At 35.9% G+C, this 21,686-nt stretch overlaps 1 protein-coding gene across 6 annotated transcripts in view; it reads left to right on the top strand.

The window, feature by feature from the left end:
• Nucleotides 1–21,686, top strand: part of ANKS1B (ankyrin repeat and sterile alpha motif domain containing 1B) — a 1,102,644-nt gene that overhangs the window by 638,262 nt on the left and 442,696 nt on the right. For 5 of the 6 annotated variants that reach the window (XM_028121696.1, XM_028121695.2, XM_028121694.1 and 2 more), the window contains exons 13-14: nt 10,060–10,649; nt 12,749–12,821. In XM_028121696.1, coding sequence (XP_027977497.1) covers nt 10,060–10,649; nt 12,749–12,821 — 663 coding nt within the window. The remainder of the gene's footprint in view (nt 1–10,059; nt 10,650–12,748; nt 12,822–21,686) is intronic. The other variant, XM_028121697.2, reaches the window with a different exon arrangement.

Genomic DNA, 21,686 nt, shown 5'->3' with positions numbered 1-21,686 from the left:
AAATACATACATACACAAATACATATTTACATCTGTCTTTATCTATATATCTTGGAAACATTGGTATCTCCGATTCCAATCCAACATCACAAGGTTCACTCTAGTTTTCTTCCTCTTCATATTTAAAAATTCTCCCTTAAACAGTTTAATGTGAAATCTGGTTCCAATTATCCTTAATGTAGTTGCTTATTCGATCAACCCCTCTGTAAGTAACCAATTTCCCAGATCCACTTCCTCACCACTCAGATTTCTTTCTACCCTTGACTGAAATTTGATTCTCCATGCCAGTTTATCTCTCTGTGTAAACACCCTGCTCATCCTCCTGAGGCTGCACCTTATAGCAAGCCATCGCCAGACATGCTCCTTTCCCTGACTGGGCTTTGACATCCCATGTCAGGCAACTCCATGCACAAACACTTTTCTCTTCTGAACAGGGACACTTTCCTTGCCCTGTTTGGGTTTTGACACCCCTAGACCACCCCTTGGCAGGGATATCCTCCTTGCTTTGCTGACTCCTTCTACTAGGCCACTCCCCCTCCATAGGTCCCTCCCTACCCCCACCTGGACCCTGACACTCCATACTGGGCTACTCCACCTGTGGACACCCTCCTAACCCTGCATGGATCCCAACATGCCATTCTGGGTTGCCCCAAACATGGACACCACCATTACCCTGCTTGAGCCCTGATTCTCAACTCTGGGTCACTACAAATCCCCATTCTCCACTGAAGGTATGGATGCCACTTTTCCTCATCTATTGACTTTAGGACTGAATTGTTTGGAGTGAATGGGAAAGAGAAAAGGAAATGACCAACCATCTCATATCTGAGCTCCTCTACTATGGTATAGGTTGTTCTTCAGATATTAGGTGATTTTCTTAATTTTTAAAAAATACTTTTTAATTTTAGGTTACAGTTTTCAAATTCCTTGGGGCCACATTTTTTGTTTGTTTTCATTGGCTCTTCATTTTCATTTATTTTTCTTGCAATGTCTTTAAATGGGGTTCTATTAAAATCCTTTTTTATTTCCCATGTTTAATGAGAAGAGATGTCCTGGATTATTCATTCAGAAGAGTTTGCTATATGAGAATAGGCATGAGCCATACCATACCATATGAGAATAACTTTACCCATTTCACTGCTCAAGGACTGCTTGTAGGAAACAGGAAATGGTAAAGAATAACTTTACCCATTTCACTGCTCAAGGACGGCTTGTAGGAAATCTTCTCCTTTGTTGTTACCATGAAGTATTAAGAAACAGGGGAGCTTCTCTGCTTGATTCAGAAAGACTTCTTGCCATTACTTCAGAGTTCTCCAGAGCTCCATTTACTTTGCTTTCCAAAGTAGTAGTCTCACAGTTGAACATTGTATTTTGCTACTATTATTTCCAAGGTCTCCCTCCTCTGGACCGCCGCTTCCCATGCCACTACCATTTCCCCATTATATAAAATGTTTTTTCTCCTTGATGTCTCTGGTGTTTTCACTCTGCTGAATTTGGATTCTGCTCCTGAAAGTTTTTCTTCAGATTAAGTCTCTAGCCCTACTAAAATCATGTCTTTATTAGATATTCCTAAGATTCTCAAGGGCTTAAGCTGCTTCCTATTGTCTTTTGCAGATTTTTTTCTAGTTCTGCTAGTTGTTCTCAGGTTCCATTGCTCAGCATCCTGCTTAGTGCTGGGCCCTCTCCTTTGATTAATTAGAATCTAAAGGCAATTTCATGGCTTGCAAGGTCCATCCAATTTCATTTTCTTATTGCCGCTACAGCTACACAGCTGCAGATCCAGTTCTGGATCTTGTTGCTGTCACCTGATTTGGTTTTGCTCATCCATTTTCCAGGGCCACAGGGATTCCTTGATACCTGCTTTATTGAAGTTATTACCCATAGTTGGTTTTTTGTTTGTTTGTTGCTATCATGTGCTCATTTTATTCTTTCATTATTACATTTTTTTTTTAAAAGCTATTTATTTGAGGGAGAGAGAGAGCAGGGGGAAGGACAGAGGGGGAGGGAGAGAGGAAATCTCAAGCAGACTCTTCACTAAGCATGGAGACTGACAAGAGGCTCAATCCCACAACCCTGAGATTGTGACCTGAGATTGACAAGAGTCCAACGCTTAACTGACTAAGCCAGCCAGGTGCCCACCCCATTAATATATGTTTTTATTTAAATTCCAGTTAGCATACAATATAATATTAGCTTCAGGTATACAATATAGTGAATCAACACTTCCATACAACACCAGTGCTCATCACTAGTGCACTCCTTAATCCCCATCACCTATTTAACCCATCCCCTATCCTCCTCCCATCTGATAACCATCAAGTTGTTCTCTATAGTGAAGAGTCTGTTTCTTGGTTTTCCTCTCTCTCTTCTCCCCACCCCTTGCTCATTTGTTTTGTTTCTTAAATTCCACATGAATGAAATCATATGGTAAATTTGTCTTTCTCTGACTGACTTATTCCACTTAGGGTAATACTCTCTAGCTCCATCCATGTCATTGCAAATGGCAAGATTTCATTCTTTTTCATGACTGAAAAATATTCCAATATTCCATTCCATTCCAATAAGATTCCATTTATGGTTGAATAATATTCCATTCCATAATATGCTACATCTTCTTCATACATTCATCAGTCAATGGACACTTGGGCTGTTTCCATAATTTGGCTCTTGTAGATAATCTGCTATAAACACTGGGGTGCATGTATCCCTTTGAATTAGTACCTTTGTATTCTTTGGGTAAATATCTATCATAGGGTAGTTCTTATTTTTAACTTTATGAGGAACCTCCATACTGTTTTCCACAGTGCCTGCACCAGTTTGCATTCCCACCAACAGTATAAGAGGGGTTTTTTTTCTCCACATCCTCACCAACACCTGTTGTTTCTTGTGTTGTTGATTTTAGCCATTTTGACAGGTGTGAGGTGATATTTCATTGTAGTTTTGATTTGTATTTCTCTGATGATCAGTGATGTTGAGTATCTTTTCATGGGTCTGTTGGCCATCTGTATGTCTTCTTTGGAAAAATGTCTATTCATGTCTTCTGCCCATTTTTTAGTTGGATTATTCATTTTTGGGGTGTTGTGTTTTATAAGTTCTTTATATACTTTGGATACTAAACGTTTAATTGGATATAGCATTTGCAAATATTTTCTCCCATTTTGTAGGTTGCCTTTTAGTTTTGTTGATTGTTGCCTTCGCTGTGCTTTTTATTTTGATTTAGTCCCAATAGTTTATTTTTGCTTTTGTTTCCCTTGCTTCAGGAGACATATATAGAAAGAAGTTATTATAGCCAATGTCAAAGAGGTTACTGCCTGTGTTTTTCTCTAGGATTTTCATAGTTTCAGGTCTCACATGTAGATCTTTCATTCATTGTGAATTTATTTTTGGTATGGTATAAGAAAGTGGTCCAGTTTCATTCTTTTGCATGTTTTTGTCCAGTTTTCCTAATATCATTTGTTGAAGAGACTGTTTCCCACTGCATATTTTTACCCCCTAAATGAATGCCTTTATTATTTTACTTCTACATTAAGAAAACTGCAATGGTGTTCCATGAACAAACTTCTCAACTCAAAATTTAAGAACCTTGTTAACCAAACTCCAGTCAACATTTGTTCTGTCAGTTATCAGCAAAGTCACATGGGTTAAGTTAAAAACAAGCAAACAACTGATTTTTTCATGTATGATTATAACAATAGTAACACAAACACTGAAAGTACCAAACAAGGACCATCTTGTGGAATTTTGGAGACTAATGATATCAACAGCAGCTACGTCTAAAGGCATTGTAATAAAATCTGTCATTTATTATCTCTAGTGTATCAGAATGGCTAAAGATGAGGACTTCGGGGTCAGCAATACCACTGATCCATCCTGGCTTTGCCAATTTTTGCTTGTATGATTTGGGACAAGTGATTCGACCTGCTTATCAATTTTCTCATCTGCACAAAGGGAATAATATGCACCTTGATGTTTGCTGTAAGGATTAAATGAGACAATGTAAATAATCTGAGCATGGTACCTAGCACAATACTAAATATGATTATAACTGTTGAAGAAATAAGACATTTTTAGAAGATATAATTATCACCCCCATTTACATGTAAGGAAACTGAGGCCCAGATAATTAAACAACTATCTTAGATATACAGGCATTGAGAAATATAATTGGGACTCAAATCCTCTGACTCCAAAGGCCATGGTTAACTTCAAGAGGGTGGGATAGAAGCAGGGGGAGAGGATAGAAACAAGGGGTAGAGAATAGCACTGGTGCAGTCCTTAGCATGTAGCTGTTAGTTTCCTTCTCTTTTCTTTTTTTTTTTTAATTTTCATTTTTACACCCCCTGTATATTCTTTCATGCTTTGTTGAAGATTAATTGACCATACAGTTGTGGGTTCATTTCTGGGTTTTCGATTTTGTTCTATTGATCTATGTGTCTACTTTTGTGCCAGTACCATACTGTTTTGATGACTACAGCTTTGTAATATAACTTGAAGTCTAGAACTGTGATGCCTCTAGCTTTGCTTTTCTTTTACATGAATGACACATTAAACCAGATGGACTTAATACATATACTTAGAACATTCCATCCTAAAACAGAAGAATATACATTCTTTTCAAGTACACGTGGATCATTTTCCAGAATAGATCACATATAAGGTCACAAAACAGGACTCAACAAATACAAAGAGATCGAAGTCATACCATGCATCTTTTCTGACCACAATGCTATGAAACTAGAAGTCAACCACAAGAAAAAATTTGGAAAGACCATAAATATATGGAGGTCAAACAATATGCTACTAAACAATGAATGGGTCAACCAAGAAATCAAAGAAGAAATAAAAAAATACCTGGAAACAAATGAAAATGAAAACACAATGGTCCAAATCCTTTGGGATGCAGCAAAAGCAGTCCTAAGAGGGAAGTATATAGCAATACAGGCCTACCTCAAGAAGCAAGAAAAATCTCAAATAAAAACCTAACCTTACATCAAAAGAAGCTAGAAAAAAAGAACAACAAATTAAGCCTAAAGCCAGCAGAAGGAAGGAAATAATAAAGATTAGAGTAGAAATAAATGGTATAGAAACTAAAAAAACAATAGATCAATGAAACCAGGAGCTGGTTCTTTGAAAAAATTAATAAAATTGATAAATCTCCAGCCTGACTTATCAAAAAGAAAAAAGACCCAAATAAATAAGATCACAAACAAGAGAGGAAAAATAACAACCAACACCACAGAATTTCTACTAATATCAATATCAGTGCTCAAATCCCTGGAAATAGAGAAATTTTTTATTTTCTAAAGAGGAATAAAATGACCCAGTAGACAAAAGTTATGATTTATAATACAAGAAGAAATCATTCATTTTCCATAATTTGTTTTTATCTTGACATAAAATTTGGGGTTTCATTGTTATTCAGGTACTTATATGATAAAGATCAGGGGCAAAGATGGGTAAAAAGAGATTGAAATGCTTACTTATTGGATACTTTCTCTGACATTTCTTTGAAATGCTAATGATGCTTTTGAGTAACTATCAGATTGGAATTCACACATATTTAGTTCTGTACCTTGGCATGAAATATCCACTTATCAAAAGAGAAGTGTGAAATTAAATGAGACAAATTGTGAGAACAGTTTAATCTATATACTTTACCTCAGTTATGTATAAAAAAATAATAAGAAAGTGCAAAAATTCTTTCCAAAGTATATTTTTAAAATATATAAGCAGAAACAAAGGAGTAAATTACATGTATTTACTGTGTCAAAATAACAGTCTTTATTGAATATCTAATACAATCACTACTACATTTATTTGTAAAAATGAAATCCTTTAGATTAAAAATTGTTGTAATAGCAGAAACATTTAATGTGTTCTATGCCACTGGCATTGTTCTGCTTTACTTCTATTATTAAGTCTTCACAACACTTATAGGTGTATACTATTACTATCTTTGTTTGCAGACGTGAAAATATAAACATTGCCAGAATGTATTTTGAACAAAGTATTAATTCTTCTTTGAAAACTGGGGTACAGGCTGAATCATTTATCTATCATGGTATATCAACCACTCCAGAACTCAATGGCTTAAAATAATAGCCATTTATATAGCTCATGATTCTGGTGAGTGTTTTCTTCTGGTCTGGGCCAGCCTCAGCTAATCTTGGCTAGGTTTTTTCATTCATGGGTGGTCAGTTGGCATGTTGGCCTGGGGTTGGTAGGTCATGGATGACCTCACTCAAATGTCAGAAAGCGTCTAAGATGACAGAGATGGCTGGGCTATCAACCATGCCTTTTTACTTTAGGTTTGTTTTGTTTTGTTTTGTTTTGTTGACTCTTTAGCATCTTGGGACCTTTTTGACCCCAGAGGAACTGCTCCTCCCAGGGCTAGCTAAATCTTAGAGATAGTAAACGTGCCTTTCATATGCAGACCAACCAATCCAGAGCCATACCCCAACCACACTCTGGGCCACTTTTCACCTGGCCTAATCACACAAGGGCCTGGTATCAAACAACTAGGGATAATCCCTGTGCTCCAGAAGCTGCTGAAATGATTCAAACTAGCCTATTCTAAACCTGATTATCCTCTTTCACCCATTCCTTCATAGAGAAATCACAATAAAGGCTCTGGCCCACCTTTTCCCTCACTCATTCTGCCTCCTAACTAACTTTGGTGTTTCCCCATGTCCCCCACCCCAGGGCATGGCATCCTCCCTCCTCTTGGAATCTGTAACAGTTTATCTTTTCGATGGCAATTGTCTCCGGATCTGTTAGCCTCATCATACTTGGAAAACAGTAAAACCTATAATTTCAAACAGCTGGGTAATGTATTTCATCATCTCTCAGGCAAGTCTGGGCTTGTTCACCTGGCAACAAGCTTGCAAGAGCAGCCAGAGAGCAAGCCCCAGTGCACAAATGCCTTTCAAGTCTCTGCTCTGTTGTGTTGGCTATTGTCCCATTGGCCAAAGGAAGGCACACGATCATCCCCAGAGTCATATGGGAGGAATGGATACAGAGTAGGGTATGGCTACGTGGAGCTGTTGCATAGTGGGGCCATACCTGCCATCAATCCACCAAATTAGCATTTCGAGAGCTTTTATATCGACTTCTTATTCTCTTTGATTTGAGTAATCTTTAGAGTTTGGCCACTGAAATAAGCAAGTAGTAGTTGCCTTTTGACAACTCTTAACAAAAATGTTACCAACTATCATGATGCTAAGAGCTATTATTCAAAAGACAACACTTATATGCTAATACCTAAATTTTCTTTTACTTAGGGAAGTGATTGCTTATCACTAGAGGACTTGGACGATATAAAGCATTTTGAGGTGATTATAGTCATTTTGGTAAAACCACAGAGGGGATGATAACCTAATGATAATATTCACAGAAAACTTTAGATAAAATTATGCCCCTAAAACTCTCATTTATCATGATTATGGTCAAAAACCTCTTGACTGAGATTTACAGAATCTTTTTCCCACAATAGGCTGATTATTGTCAATTTTCTTTTCATAATCAAACACTTTGGCCTTCTTTAGCAACTTCCAAAATAAAATTCTAAACTTCCTTATTTCTGAGTTCCTCCTTCCTTTTACATTACTTACCCATTACTGTCATCCATACCAACCTGTTACATTGTAAAGCACTATGGACCCAAGTAGCATAGGAAGAAAAAAGAGAAAATACATTGGAACAGAATGCCAGGTTTTATTTCCTTTTGGTGTTATCTTGCTTCCATGAAAGTGAAAAAAAAACTTTTTTAGTTCACTTATCCCAAATTCCAGGAATAATCATAAACAGGAGAAACATGTCCCCTCCCACAAAGAGTCTACTTGCTTGCCTTTGAACCCTAGGTTGTTCTTTTATCTAAATAGTAATATATTTTCCAGGCCAGTGGATATGGGAATCTGATAGATCTTAGTTTGAATCTCAGCTTAACCTTTTACTAGCTAGGGAAACTTCAGTAACTTGTTTAAGTGTTCATTTTTACTTCCAAAAAATGGATATAATAGGCCATAAACTCTAGCTTTCAAGAGAGTTTGGAGCTGTCTTCACTCACTCTCCACTCACTATTCTACCCCAGGGAGGGTCTCTGTCTTGACGGAAGGACTAAAGGAGTTATTATCAAGGACATAGTTTTGCTGCATTGGAAAGGGATGCAGTCTTTGTGGGAAGACAGAGAGATTATTATTGTACTGGGTGGGCACAGAGTGCTCCTCCTTTAGATTGTTGTCTTTTGGACCTCTCTTCCTAGCACTCTTCTCTCTTCCATCTCAGGATATCATTGTGAGAAGGTCAGAGCAGGGGGACACCTTCTACTTGGAAAGCCAAACAGGAACCAGGGTTAGGTCTGGGGACATGCAAGGTCAGGAACAAACCTGCCTCAATCAGCAACTAGGGAGAGAATGTGTAGGGACTTGGGACCAAACTGTAATAAAGAAAGTTGGTTTGTCTGTAGCATCCTCTGGGCAAGTACCTATTGAGACTTACTATGGTTGCCAATTTGTTTAAATATGTGAATGCAATATTCTGGCTATATCTCTATCAGATAATCATAATTATTATTAATCATTCATTTCACAGGACTGTTATGCAGATCAATGTAAATATAACCCCTAATTCAGTGCCTATTAAATAGCACATACCTGTTAAATGTTACTTGTTAATTTATGAAAACTTTGGTGTTTGGAGCTTATGGTAATAACTAATGTACTTAAAATGCAAGTCAGCAAGTCAACTTTGGATTTGTTATTATCCACCACACTGGCTAGTTTTGACTCACAAGAATGGGTTATGAGTTTATCGGGAAATTTAACTTTTGATTGTGGCAAATATTCAGCTATATGAACTAAAATGACCAATCAAAAAAATATACTGACTTCCTTTGCTAAGTTCTTTGGCCAGGGTTTTACAGTATATATTTAAAAGACAAATTAGGTCATAAAAATGCATGTATATTTTAAGTCCCAGAGAACATTTATGTTTTATCTTAAAACATTTATGTTTTATCTAGAAAAAATTACAAAGCAATAAATATTTCTTTTTTCTTTTCTGCATTACACTTTCAAAGATCTGAAGAAATTAAAAATAACTAATGCTATTTCAGAGAAGAAAGAAAAAGATAGGGACGCCTGGGTGGCTCAGTCATTAAGCGTCTGCCTTCAGCTCAGTTCATGATCCCAGAGTGCTGGGATGGAGCCCTGCATCGGGCTCCCTGCTCAGTGGAGAGCCTGCTTCTCCCTCTCCCACTCCCCCTGCTTGTGTTCCCTCTCTTGCTGTCTCTCTCTCTGTCAAATAAATAAATAATCTTTAAAAAAAAAAGAAAGAAAAATATAGTTTTGTGTTAATAGCTCAACATGAGTTTCTTGTAAAAGAGTCTCACTTTTTAGTGATATTATGGATTGCATTGTTTGCCTATGTTAAGCCTGAACAAATACTTTTTGTCTAAATTATATAACTTATAGAATTATTCTTAATTTTATATTTTATATTTAAAGTAATATTCTCAGTATTATTAAATTACTTCTTAATTTAAACCTTAAATTACTTCTAATTATACTTCTCAAAGATTTTGTTTCTGAATTTAATTTCTAGGAGAAGGGCAAAGGGATGTCATTATGTATAATCTTGATTTACCTGCCTGATGTCCTTCTGCACAATGATTCATTTATTGTGAGGGTTTGGACATGGGTGTTTCACTTTAAGAAAACCCAGTTTTGTTATTCAATATAAAGTATATGCTCTGGGGACAAGGAAGAAGGATATAAAATTACTCAATTAGTACTCAGTTCATATCTTTGAAATGCACCCTAAGGCATGTCAGGAAGATGTGGTTCATACACACACACACACACACACACACACACACACACACACACAAATTCATTTTATACATGGTGCTATAGGGTCATGAGTGCTTCATAAAGTGAGGATGTCATTGTACCAACAAACAAAATGTCTGGGTATTGCACAAGTTTGAAAAGGCACTGCTATTGTATCATCTTTTGGAGTTCTTATAAACAACCATCCTGATGTTCTTCCTCTCTTTTGCAGATGACCCTTCTCAACAGGAGGACAGCGATCCTCCAAAAGAATATGATCCTGGCCAATTCGCAGGCCTTCTCCATGGATCCTCTCCAGCCTGTGAGTCCCCTGAAAATCCATTTCATCTCTATGGGAAAAGAGATGAATGTGCAGAAGGACAAGATGAAGTCAGTTTGGCAACTAGTCCTTTGCCTTTCAAGAAGTCTCCAACAGCAAATAACTCAGAAGCTTCGGTAAAGAAAATTAAACCCAAAGTAGTCAGTCGAACAATTTTTCACAAAAAAAGCAATCAACTTGAAAACCATACCATTGTTGGCACAAGAACAACTAGGAGTGGGTCCCGGAATGGGGACCAGTGGATTATGAACACAGGAGGATTTGTGGAGAGAGCCTGTACCTTGGGGCGAATAAGGTCATTGCCAAAAGCCCTGATTGACATGCATTTATCAAAAAATGTCTCTAAATCAGATTCTGATCTCATTGCATACCCTTCAAATGAGAAAACATCAAGAGTTAACTGGAGTGAATCTTCAACTGCCGAACATACTTCTAAAAGGAATTCTGAAAGAACACCGTCCTTCACTTCTGAATGGGAAGAAGTAAGACTTGTTCTTCTTGTTCTTTATATAAGACTTTGGAGCAAGGGAAGTTTGGGGGAATAGTTTTCGGTTTTTTAAGTCTTTCAGAGGCAAAAAACAAAAACAAAAACAAAAAAATAACAGACACATACAGTTCCAAGAGGAAGGGCAAGATTCTAGGGGTAATACATGATAATTTCGCAGCTAGTGTAAAAACAAACACAATTCCACACATGTGGAGAAATCTATTGTTTCCATAGAAATTGATATCAAGCAGAAGTAATAACTAGCTATGAGGTACAAGAGAATGTTCACATTATGTCCTACCAAGCATTGCAGCTGACAAATTGAGAAAAAAATCTTTGTATTCCTGCAGCTCTGTATCATTCTGCTAGTTGCTAAATTCTTTGTTAGCTCAACCCCCCTTTAAAGTATCTTATATTTTCAGAAAAGCTCCTTATAATCTTAACCTTAATGGTAAACAGAATAGTCCTGGCTTGAGGTGCCTAGGTGGCTCAGTTGTTTAAACATCCAACTCTTGATTTTGGCTCAGGTCATGATCTCAGGGTTGTGAGATTGTGCCCCATGTCATGCTCTGCGCTGGGCATGGAGCCTGCTTAAGATTTTCTCTCTCTGTCCCTCACCCACCACTCATGCTCTCTCTCTCTAAAAAAAAAAGAAGGAAGGAAGGAAGGAAGGAAGGAAAGAAAGAGAAAGAAGAAAGAAAGAAAGAAAGAAAGAAAGAAAGAAAGAAAGAAAGAAAGAAAGAAAGAAAGAAAGAAAAGAAAGAAAGAAAGAAAGAAAGAAAGAAAGAAAGAAAGAAAGAAAGAAAGAAAGAAAGAAAGAAAGAAAGAAAGAAAGAAAGAAAGAAAAAGAAAGAAAGAAGAGTCCTGGCTCTTCTCCAAGTGCCATACAACAAACCCAAATTACTTAATATTTCCCTTTTACAATTATCAGAGAGACATTAAAGAAAAATATGTTGAGGTCGTGTATCACCAATTTAAGCTCTACTTAAAGACAAAGTCTTTCATTTTATAGAATTAGTTAGAAAGTAAGTGCCCTTGCAAGGTTATGAAATATCATCCTTTGTCCCCAAGGAGGACTACGTCATAAAATAATTAAGTTCCTTGTCTTTTCTTGAATTTCTTCAAAAAATGGACCACACTCTCCCTTAGCATTTCATTCTAACATGTCACATTTTCTCCCTCAAAAAACTGTGCCAGGTGGATTGGATTTTGAAGCACAATAGGTCACTATAGTATTCTGAGAACTAGAAATGTCTGATATTGACATTCTGAATTGAGCTATTTGGGAAAATCACTTAATCTCTCTGCATCTGTTTCAGGGTGAGCAAAATGGGACATTTAAGTAATGCTTATTGTCCTCTCTGAAACCTGCTGTCTTACTCAGGTTGCTAGGATGATGATTAAACCATAAATGGCTAAAGCTTAGATAGTCATATCTTCCTATAAATACTGTACTACTAGATTGATAGTCTATTCAAATCTCTCCATTTCTTATATTTATTAACTCTGTGAATAACATCTGAAATCTTTTTGGAATGCAGCAGGATTAATTAACATTTAGCCTATCTCTTAGAATTAAGGTGTTTCCCCATGCCTGGATTCTTGCGATTACATGTCACAAATCAGCTTGTGGCTAGTCAAGCCATTTAGTAAGAACTAGGTTCCAATGGCCACACCCACAGACTGAAACCCACCCTTTCCCCAGTCAGAGAGATGCATGCTCTTAGAACAGGAAGAATGCCTGAGAATGGACATGTTCACATGAATTTATCCTCAGCCCATCCCTTTCTGAGTTTAAAGAATACACAATTCCTAACTTACTGACCCATGTAGGTCCAAACAAAGTTCATTTTAAGAAATATAAGGGAAAGGAGATCTGATTTTGAACATTTAAGAAAGGGAAACATAATTCATATTTTTAAAAGCAATTCAAAAGGTGTCTGCTTCCTTTTAAACTTTTCTCAGTCAGTCTCTTAATTGTGGTATTGCAGTAGTAATATCAAGAATATATGATTCTGGCATTTGAAAATTATTTTAAAATGCAATGCTAAAAGTGAATTAATAATTTATTTATATGGCTTTTGTTTCTCACAGATTGACAAAATAATGAATTCCATAGATGTTGGAATTAACAGTGAACTTAAAGAAATGAATGGTGAGACCACAAGTAAGGAAACCTTTCTTTTATGTTGTAATTAATAAATGTGCTCAAGAACTAGCTAGAAAATTATAGGAGGCTTTAGATAATTTCATGTTTTTATCATAATAACAGCAGCTACAAATTATTTCCTTCCACTCATATCAAACAACCATGACCTCTAAACATCAATTTTAAGTACATCAATTCAGCACATTGAGATATTTTTTTCCCCATGTGCTATGCCAGTTAGCATTAATGGAATTTCAACTTTTGTAGAGCTAAGTATGAAGCACTTCAGTGTGTTGTAGAATATTATGACCTGATACACTACGATTTCCCATTCAGTGAAATGTCCCAATCATCCTGGCCAGAGTGATTAACAACTCACCCCCAGGTTGTAAGCTCCAGTATGGCAAGAACTATGTGTTACTCATCTTCATGTATCTCAGAATGCCTAGCAGAGTGTCTCACAAATAGCTGATTTTGCAATCACTATTTAATATATTACCCTTATGAAGTATTATTTTTTTCTCTATGATTAAAGCTCAGAGTGGAATTCCATTTGCAACTTTCTTTGAAGACTTTTTGCTTCATACTAATGGATGATGTCAAATACCAGATAGCTAAACCTAAAAATAACAGTCCAGTTCATGCTAGAGAAACTACTATTCTGGAAAGAATCAAAAGATCTGTCTACATTTCTACCCAGCCACTAAGTAGTGGTATAACCATAGATTATCACATAGATCTATACAATTTGGAGTTAAAACAAGTGATTGCTAAGCTCTCTGAAGAACTTATGTTTAAGTTAGTAGTGATAGTTGATGGGTTTGTAGAGATGATAAGATTAAAGTCTGTGAGAGAGAAGTCTAAATATATGGGATAAACAGCTATGGGATTTTGTGGCCCTTTGACTAGTCACCGGGGTTTTTTAAACAGCACCCCATGTGACTCTTAAGCACAAAAAAGTTGGAAAATGGCTCTCTTATGATGCACTGGGCCTGGGTGGATAAGAAGTGACATGGAAATCTGGGGTTGCAGTCACTGAAGGGGATATTCAGGCCTAAATGAACACCTCACTCATTTCTCCTATACTGGGACAGGTAAGGAATTACTCTAATATGACTGGACCCCATTTTAATTAAATGATAATTGTTTAAAAGTTTACATAATTTTTTTCTGAAATGCATATTTATTTTAGATTTTTAAAAATGAAAAATTATCAAAAAAAGTACCAAAATTGTGTGCATATGTCTAATGACACAAATATGACATTAGCTCTGTGATAACTTGTATAGCCAGATCTCTCATACAGAAATGTGATAAACATTGAGGATTTTTCTAGTATTCAGAGGACTAGCCTAGGAATGTATGTTGCTACATAGTTCTTCCAGACATGCTTACCGAATAATTTCAAGAAAGTGTAGGAATGCATATTTTTAACTGATACAAAGGTAAACTTTTATATTTTTTTCATCAATAGAAAATTCCCTGACACTGAGAATGTTCAGGCAGGGACATAGAGCTTCTCTATTGGAAGACTTAGGTGATATTGAACATTAATGCTCTAAAATTCTTTAAACAGATAATACCACAGAATTATAAAAAATATAAATATGATTGTAATGAAAGGGTAATGTTATAATAAGGGGAAATGTTAAAAATGCCAATCAGGAAAAGCTGCCTTTGAAGGGCACTTTAGTAGTAAACAAATCCACAGATTATCTCCCCTAACCCTCCTCTTTCTGCCATTTATACCGCCATCCTCCCCCCTGCGTTTATTTACTATTTTTCTACAGTGATAATGAAATTGAAAGTAGAGACTCAGCCCTCACAGATTCACTACTATTAACAACGTCTGGTTCTGTATGTCCCTTAATTTTTGCCTCTTAATTACATATTCTACACTAAGTGATTGACCATGCCATGTGGCATTCCAATTGGCCTTTAGGTCATTGTGGATTATAACTTTACTGGGCTGCAGGCTTTTCCCTCTTGAGGCTAGATGGACTAGAGAGGTGATAACCCCATGCAAATTCCACAAATATTACTGGGCACCACGTGTGGTTGGGAAATCACATGGTGAAATAAAAAGACAGACATGAATTCAAATCTCAGTTCTGCTATTTACTAGGCTCTTGACCTTAGGCAACTCATTCAATTTCCCGATCAACAGAAATGAGGATATTAATGTACGATCATTGTAGAGACATGTCCAATGGCATATAGGTGGGGTCAGACTTACGTAGATATGTATTAAATTTCAGCTCCCCATCTTGCCCTACCACAAGGGAGATGTGGTGTTTGACACTGTGGACATATACATGTGGAGATAAACACACATTAGCCCTTTCTTTAAGAACTTCATGATGTCAGTCAGTCTCATAGTCTTCATGTTAAATTTGCTGTGCTCCCTGGAATAGTGGCGTGTCAATTGCAGTACAGGTAGTAACAAGCCCAACCGTCAGCTAATACCAGAGAAGAGTAATTACTAAAAGAGATCATTAAACTCCAAGATACCCTGGCAAAGAAAAGAGAAAAATCTAGACTATATTGATTTAAATGGCCTAAATTATTTTTATGAAATCTGGATGTTCTTTTTTTGCTTGACAATGGGGAAGAGAGGTGCAATGAAATTAACAGGAGGTAAATTTAGAATGAGTGAAAGGAAATACTGCTTTACTTAGTATGTGTTGACAGTGTCTCGAATTTTGCTTTGAAAGGCCACTGAACCAAGCACTAGGCCTGGCTTTAACAGAGCTGCACAGCTTTATGAGTGTTTGTGATGTTTGTTGCTAAAAACCTCAGAAGACAATTTTTGGGAGAATAAAGTCAGAAGCAATGGAGATACATGATGGAACAAGGATGAGCATTACATTTTCCATGCTCTTTCCCATTTTGTTTCAGTGTTTTTGTTTGCCCTCCCTACTACCTGCACATTTGCAATTTCAGGTATTTTGTAAACAAAATATTTATTGGACCAGTAAAGGATTTGAAAATCTCTCCTCTTCACTCCTAAAAATAGGAACCAGCTCAAAGTTTGAGCAGCCTCTATAAATCAAACTAGTTCTACTCGTAGAAAACCATTTCCTCTTTTTTTTTTTTTAATTTCCTCAACAACTCTATAGTAGTTTGAAACTTATCCAGCAACACCAACTATCCAGGACTAAGGCAGAAATAGCAGTTAATAAAATTTACTGAATCTATATTAAGTTCTCACTCAGAATAATATTAATAGACAATTTTCACAAATATAAACTTCTGGTTTCCCACTTGAAATCAGATTCAAATGTCAAACAAATTGGCATTGGTAGTAGGATTCAACTGTACTGAATACCTCATATTGTATAGAACATCCTGTTCTTTGGTGATGCTGGATATGTGATGTGATAGTACATTCTACATAGTCATATACTGCCATGTATAGGATTTTTTTCAGAGAACTGGTTTTGAAGTTACATGGACTCAGCTTCAAATCCCAGGATTGCAGTTCACTGGCTCTGTGACCTATTTGATCTCAGTTTCCTCTCCTATAAATTCAGATTTTTAACAACCACCTCCTAAGACCTCTGCAGATTAAATTATACACTTGTACTACTATACCTAGAATATAGCAGGCGATCAATAAATGTAATTCTTTTGCCTTCTTATCAAAATATGCATGACTTATCTTTCTAATTAGAGTGTATGCCACACAGGAAGATACTTAGGAAATCTTTCTTATCATTTTGATCAGTAAAGATTTTAGTTAAAATATACTCATGTTCTAAGTTGCTTTTATGAGGAGTCTTTCTTGAAGTCACATTTCTTAACCATTGTCCTTTTATCACAAGGAAGCACTTTCAAATTAGGAAATTTACTATGTTCATTGTAACTACCTCAAAATTGTCACACTTGCTAAGAATCAAGCTGATGATCTTCTTCATGAGATTGAGGAAAACTTAAGGGGAGGCAATAATTGGCTACATAGGACTTGCTTATCATTACACATATACAGCAAATATTCCCAATAATTAAGTGCCCAGACTTTATAATACAGGGGTGGTAGATAATCTTATGAACACCCTCCTACTTCTAAACTAGCTTAAATAATCTGCTGCTACACTAGACAGACTACAGGTGTATGGACTGTATTGGAATCATTTCAGGTACATGAATATAAAAAGTAGCATTAGTTAAAAGGTATTTTTTAAGGCTGGGATTTTTTTTCTCTTTTTTTTTCAAAGATTTTTTTATTTATTTTATTTGAGAGAGAGAGAGAATGAGAGAGAGAAAGCACATGAGATGGGGGAGGGTCAGAGGGAGAAGCAGACTCCCTGCCGAGCAGGGAGCCCGATGCGGGACTCCATCCAGGGACTCCAGGATCATGACCTGAGCTGAAGGCAGTCACTTAACCAACTGAGCCACCCAGGCGCCCTGGGGTTTTTTTTCTTATACTTAACATTAAATTATATTCAAAGAGAAATATTCTAGAGTCTTACCTTTTAAAAACCTACTTTTGCCAAGATATCAATTCCATCTAAATTTTAATTGTAAATGAAAGCTATTAAAATGAATTTGTAAAAATTTTATCATAGAATACACTATATTGGATACATAAAGCATAACTCAAGCTATTTGCTGGAGAGCTCATAGCTCTGAAAACAGTCACTAACATTAATCTGCAACTCCACTTTCTAAGCTTTTGCTCCTCTTCCTCTAAGAGTCTGAGGGCCAAGTTAAGTTCAGAGTCCCTCATAGCTGTAGAGATCCTCCATGGAGAGTTTCTAGGAACCTAGGAACTCACTAAGACAGAATAAGTGTTCTCTCTTCTGATCTAAGCTCCACCTTTGCCCAAGTCTGCAAGAACAGAGTGCTCACTCAGCCCTTTCCACAAAGAGGGTCTCTTTCTGGGTGCTCTGGACAGACATCTCCACAGCCCCAGAAGCTGCTCCTCCCTGATATTTTGGCTGCTTTCGGGCCTTTGGTGTTTTCTCACATAGCTCTAGATAAGCATCAAGAGGTACTTTGCCAACGATGCAGCTGATAGCTGTTTTTCTGCTGAGGTTGTTGATGGGAATATCATTCCTTAAACTCTAGGAGAACACATTAAAAAAAAAAGTATTTACAGTTTTCCAGAGTTGTCCTATTATGGAAATGACAAAGAGGAAAAAAGCTGAAATGTATTCCTTTCTTACTGTGTGTCAAATACCGTGCACTTTTCTCCTGTGAACATTTTTCATTCAATTGTCAAAATAACTGGGTGAGGTGTTATTATACCCATTTTACAGATGAAGAAAGGCTCAGAAAAAATAATTTGTCGAAGTCAACTGCTTCAAAATTGGGTTTGTTTCTTCCCGAAATCCACTAAGCTTTCAATCAAATATACTACCTACACAAAATAAGAGAAGCCAGCCCTTGCTTCTTTCTCTTTAGCTCAAATCATACCCACGTGCACTAAAGGGAGCCAACTGAGAGTGGTTAAGGGTAGAACCAGCCACTTCCTCTTAGCAAAGTCTAACTTTGGGTATATAGAAAGCTTTAGCTCCAACTCCAAAGCCCTCCCAAAGTATAGGTCACATGATCATGTATTTAAATGAGTCACAGCTCTGAATATCTCCTATGTCCCAAAGTGAATGCATAAATGCTGGTAATGACCTAGGTTTCACTTATTTTCAGAGGAAGACTTTTCCTTGCCTCCAGCAATATTCCTTTTTCCATGAACTCTTAAATTGCACATTAAAAACCTCTCTGTGAGATGCTTTGCAACGGGCATAATTTATTTTTGATTTTTATTTCTTTTTACAGCACTATCTTTAATAGAACCAACTGGGGAAGGTGGGTAGTAGAATACGTTAGCATATAAGCACCCTATTTTGTCCAAATTAAGAGAAGACTTATTTTTATTATATTTTATATAACACTTCACTGAGTAACTTTTTTTCAGATAGATTAAATCTAAGAAATCCCTTAATAATAGAATAGCTATGTAAAAATGTGAATTCCAGTAATTGTTAGGCTACCATGAGTTAATCTTTATCAAGAGATAGTATTTAATCAACCAAACAATTGTGTTCTTAGCACAATGGCCACTAAAATTTATTTAACACCATTCATTCCAAATAGTCATTAAAAACTAAAATAACCTACACAATATAGATTTTGATCGTTAGAATAGGGCTGAGATTTTTCTGGTTTTGAAATTATAAGTAATATTCACATGTGAAATCAGGTTTCTCTTAAAAATAAAATAGTTGAGTATTACTCTGTGGCCTAATATTTGCTTATGATGTATCAATAGTTAGAATTGGTACATTGTTTTCAATTCAACAAAATATTTAAGCTTTCTAGAAGAGGCCTAGAGCAGTGAGCAAGGACAGTCTCTCAGTTGTACTGGAATACTTTCCATAACATCTTTCACATATAATCAACCAACATCTGCTCCAATACGGCCCATGATGATAAGCTCACTACTTTCAGAGACAATATATTCTATCACTAGGAAGCTCAAATTGTTAACAACTTTATTTTTTGACATAGGTTTGAATATGCACTCTAACAATTACTCTTATTGTGACCTTGAGAAAATCATTTCATCAGCCTAAACCTCACTTCTTCATACAGAAAACAGCTATAACAAATAATATCTACCTTCCCTCATCATCATTGGAAAAATCTAATGAATTACTACATGAGAAAGTAGTTAGCTACATTCCTAGTTCATAGTAGACTATACTGGATGACATCTACCCTCTTTGATTGCTCTTTTCCCTTCTATCTATTTTCTCTTAAATTTTTTTTTCCAAAGAAACAAAGGGTAGATAGTGGCCCATTATTTATTTCTAATACATTAAGTACCTTCAAGATATGGATGATATTTTTGATAGGCTATACTTCTTACACATTCACCATAAAGCTGGAAAGCCGCTGCCAAGAATCTTCTTTGTAAGATACTTTCAAAATACTAGTTGAACAACTTCTATATAAATATCAGTGCATTTTTTAATATACATTTTTATTTTACTTTATTTTTTAATTTAGTTTTATTATGTTATGTTAATCACTATATGTTACATCATTAGTTTTTGATGTAGTGTTCCATGATTCATTGTTTGCATATAACACCCAGTTCTCCATTCAATACATGCCCTCTTTAATACCCATCACCAGGCTAACCCATCCCCCCCTCTAGAACCCTCAGTTTGTTTCTCAGAGTCCATAGTCTAAAATATCAGTACATTTTATAAAGTTTACCGTTAACAATTCATACTGGGAAAGAAAAATTCTTCCTCTGCCCTTCAAGGTCTTCCAACTGGACTAAGAATTAAATTTATATAAGGCAAATTAATAGGAACAAAATCAAAGTTTTACTACATATGCATGGAGGCTCAAAACTGAAATTGAGACCTAAGGAAATGACCAAGGCAGGCAGTTTTTATACTTTTTAGACAGAGACAATAAATTTGTGAAGAACTGACAGGATAAAGAAAACAGATGTTTGGGAGCTTTAATTAGTAAGGAATTTTAAGCAGAATTTTGGCTGAGGTAGTTGATTAGTAAAAAAGTAATAAGGTTTGTTTCTACAGTTTTTCTTGGCTTTGAAGTTCCAATCTCTGGTGATAAGGATATTTTTTTGCTTCTTAGTACAGGGTGGGGTACCTTCTGTGTGGGAGATTTATTTCTTGCTTTCAGGGGGACAGGGGATGGTCTGAGTGTTCTTGTACCAGCTGTTTCCCAAGTAGCTTCAATTCAAAATAATCAGCATGCCATTGTGGCACATTTTGGGCAGCCTGCCCTGGGCCCCTACAGAGGTAAAAGTAATTAAGACAAATTGGAAATATAGCTAATAGACCTTCATAAGTTATGGATCCTCATAATGATTGCTTTTAAATACAAATTTGTCTTCCTAAAATATAATGAAGAATTAACTGACAAACATGGGTCACTTACCCATGAAAAAAATTTTATAGTTTATACTGGTTGTTCCTATGATACACTGTCCTGATAAAAAAGCCTTCTCATCTACTTGTATTTTTGGTACTCAAATATTAACTTCTAGAGAATTAGGAAATGAAATGTTTTGTAAGTTTAAGAACCATGGTACCCAACACTATCACTTACAGGAATGTATCCTAAGGACAAGAGCAAAGTAAGTGTATATAAAGATGTTCATCTCAGCATTTTTTATGATCCTTCAAAAAATAAAATCAAACCAAATGCCCATTTATAGAAAATTTATAAAATGAGTTACTGTAATTCTCTATGATCGAATATTAAATATCTAATTAAAAATGACATTAGTCTATATTTATCACCATGGAAATATAGCCATAATTTATTACTAAGTGAAAAGAGTAGATAACAAAGTAAACTGTAATCCCATTTTTGAATATACATGCATGAAAAAGATCTGGAGGATGGATGCTACAAGTTAACTGAATATCTCTGGGTAAACTTATCAGTGATTATTATTTTCTTCTCTCCCAAATTTTCTGAAGTTTTTACAGTGAATATACACTACTTTTATGTTTATTGTCTACACCTTTCAATTAAAACCATATGTCAATTTAGTAAACAAATACAATGATAAACAAATTATAATTTATATATAATAGACACATATAATCACATATATATAAACATTTGTATGGGAAACATAAAATGTTATAGCTATCAATGTTTCCTGACTTGTTAATTTTAGCCATTCTGACTGGTGTGAGGTGGTATCTCATTGAGGTTTTGATTTGGATTTCCCTGATGCCGAGCGATGTTGATCATCAAGACAGTATGGTACTGGCACAAAAACAGACACATAGACCAATGGAACAGAATGGAGAGCCCAGAAATGGACCCTCAACTCTATGGTCAACTTATCTTCAACAAAGCAGGAAAGAATGTCCAATGGAATAAAGA

This window comes from Eumetopias jubatus, unplaced genomic scaffold, assembly GCF_037043125.1.
Source record: "Eumetopias jubatus isolate StellerSeaLion01/CBP00866 unplaced genomic scaffold, mEumJub1_p1.0 scaffold_8, whole genome shotgun sequence".
NCBI classification, from domain to species: Eukaryota; Metazoa; Chordata; class Mammalia; order Carnivora; family Otariidae; genus Eumetopias; species Eumetopias jubatus.
Note: the sequence above shows the minus strand (reverse complement) of the source record. Positions and strands in the feature narration are given on the sequence as shown.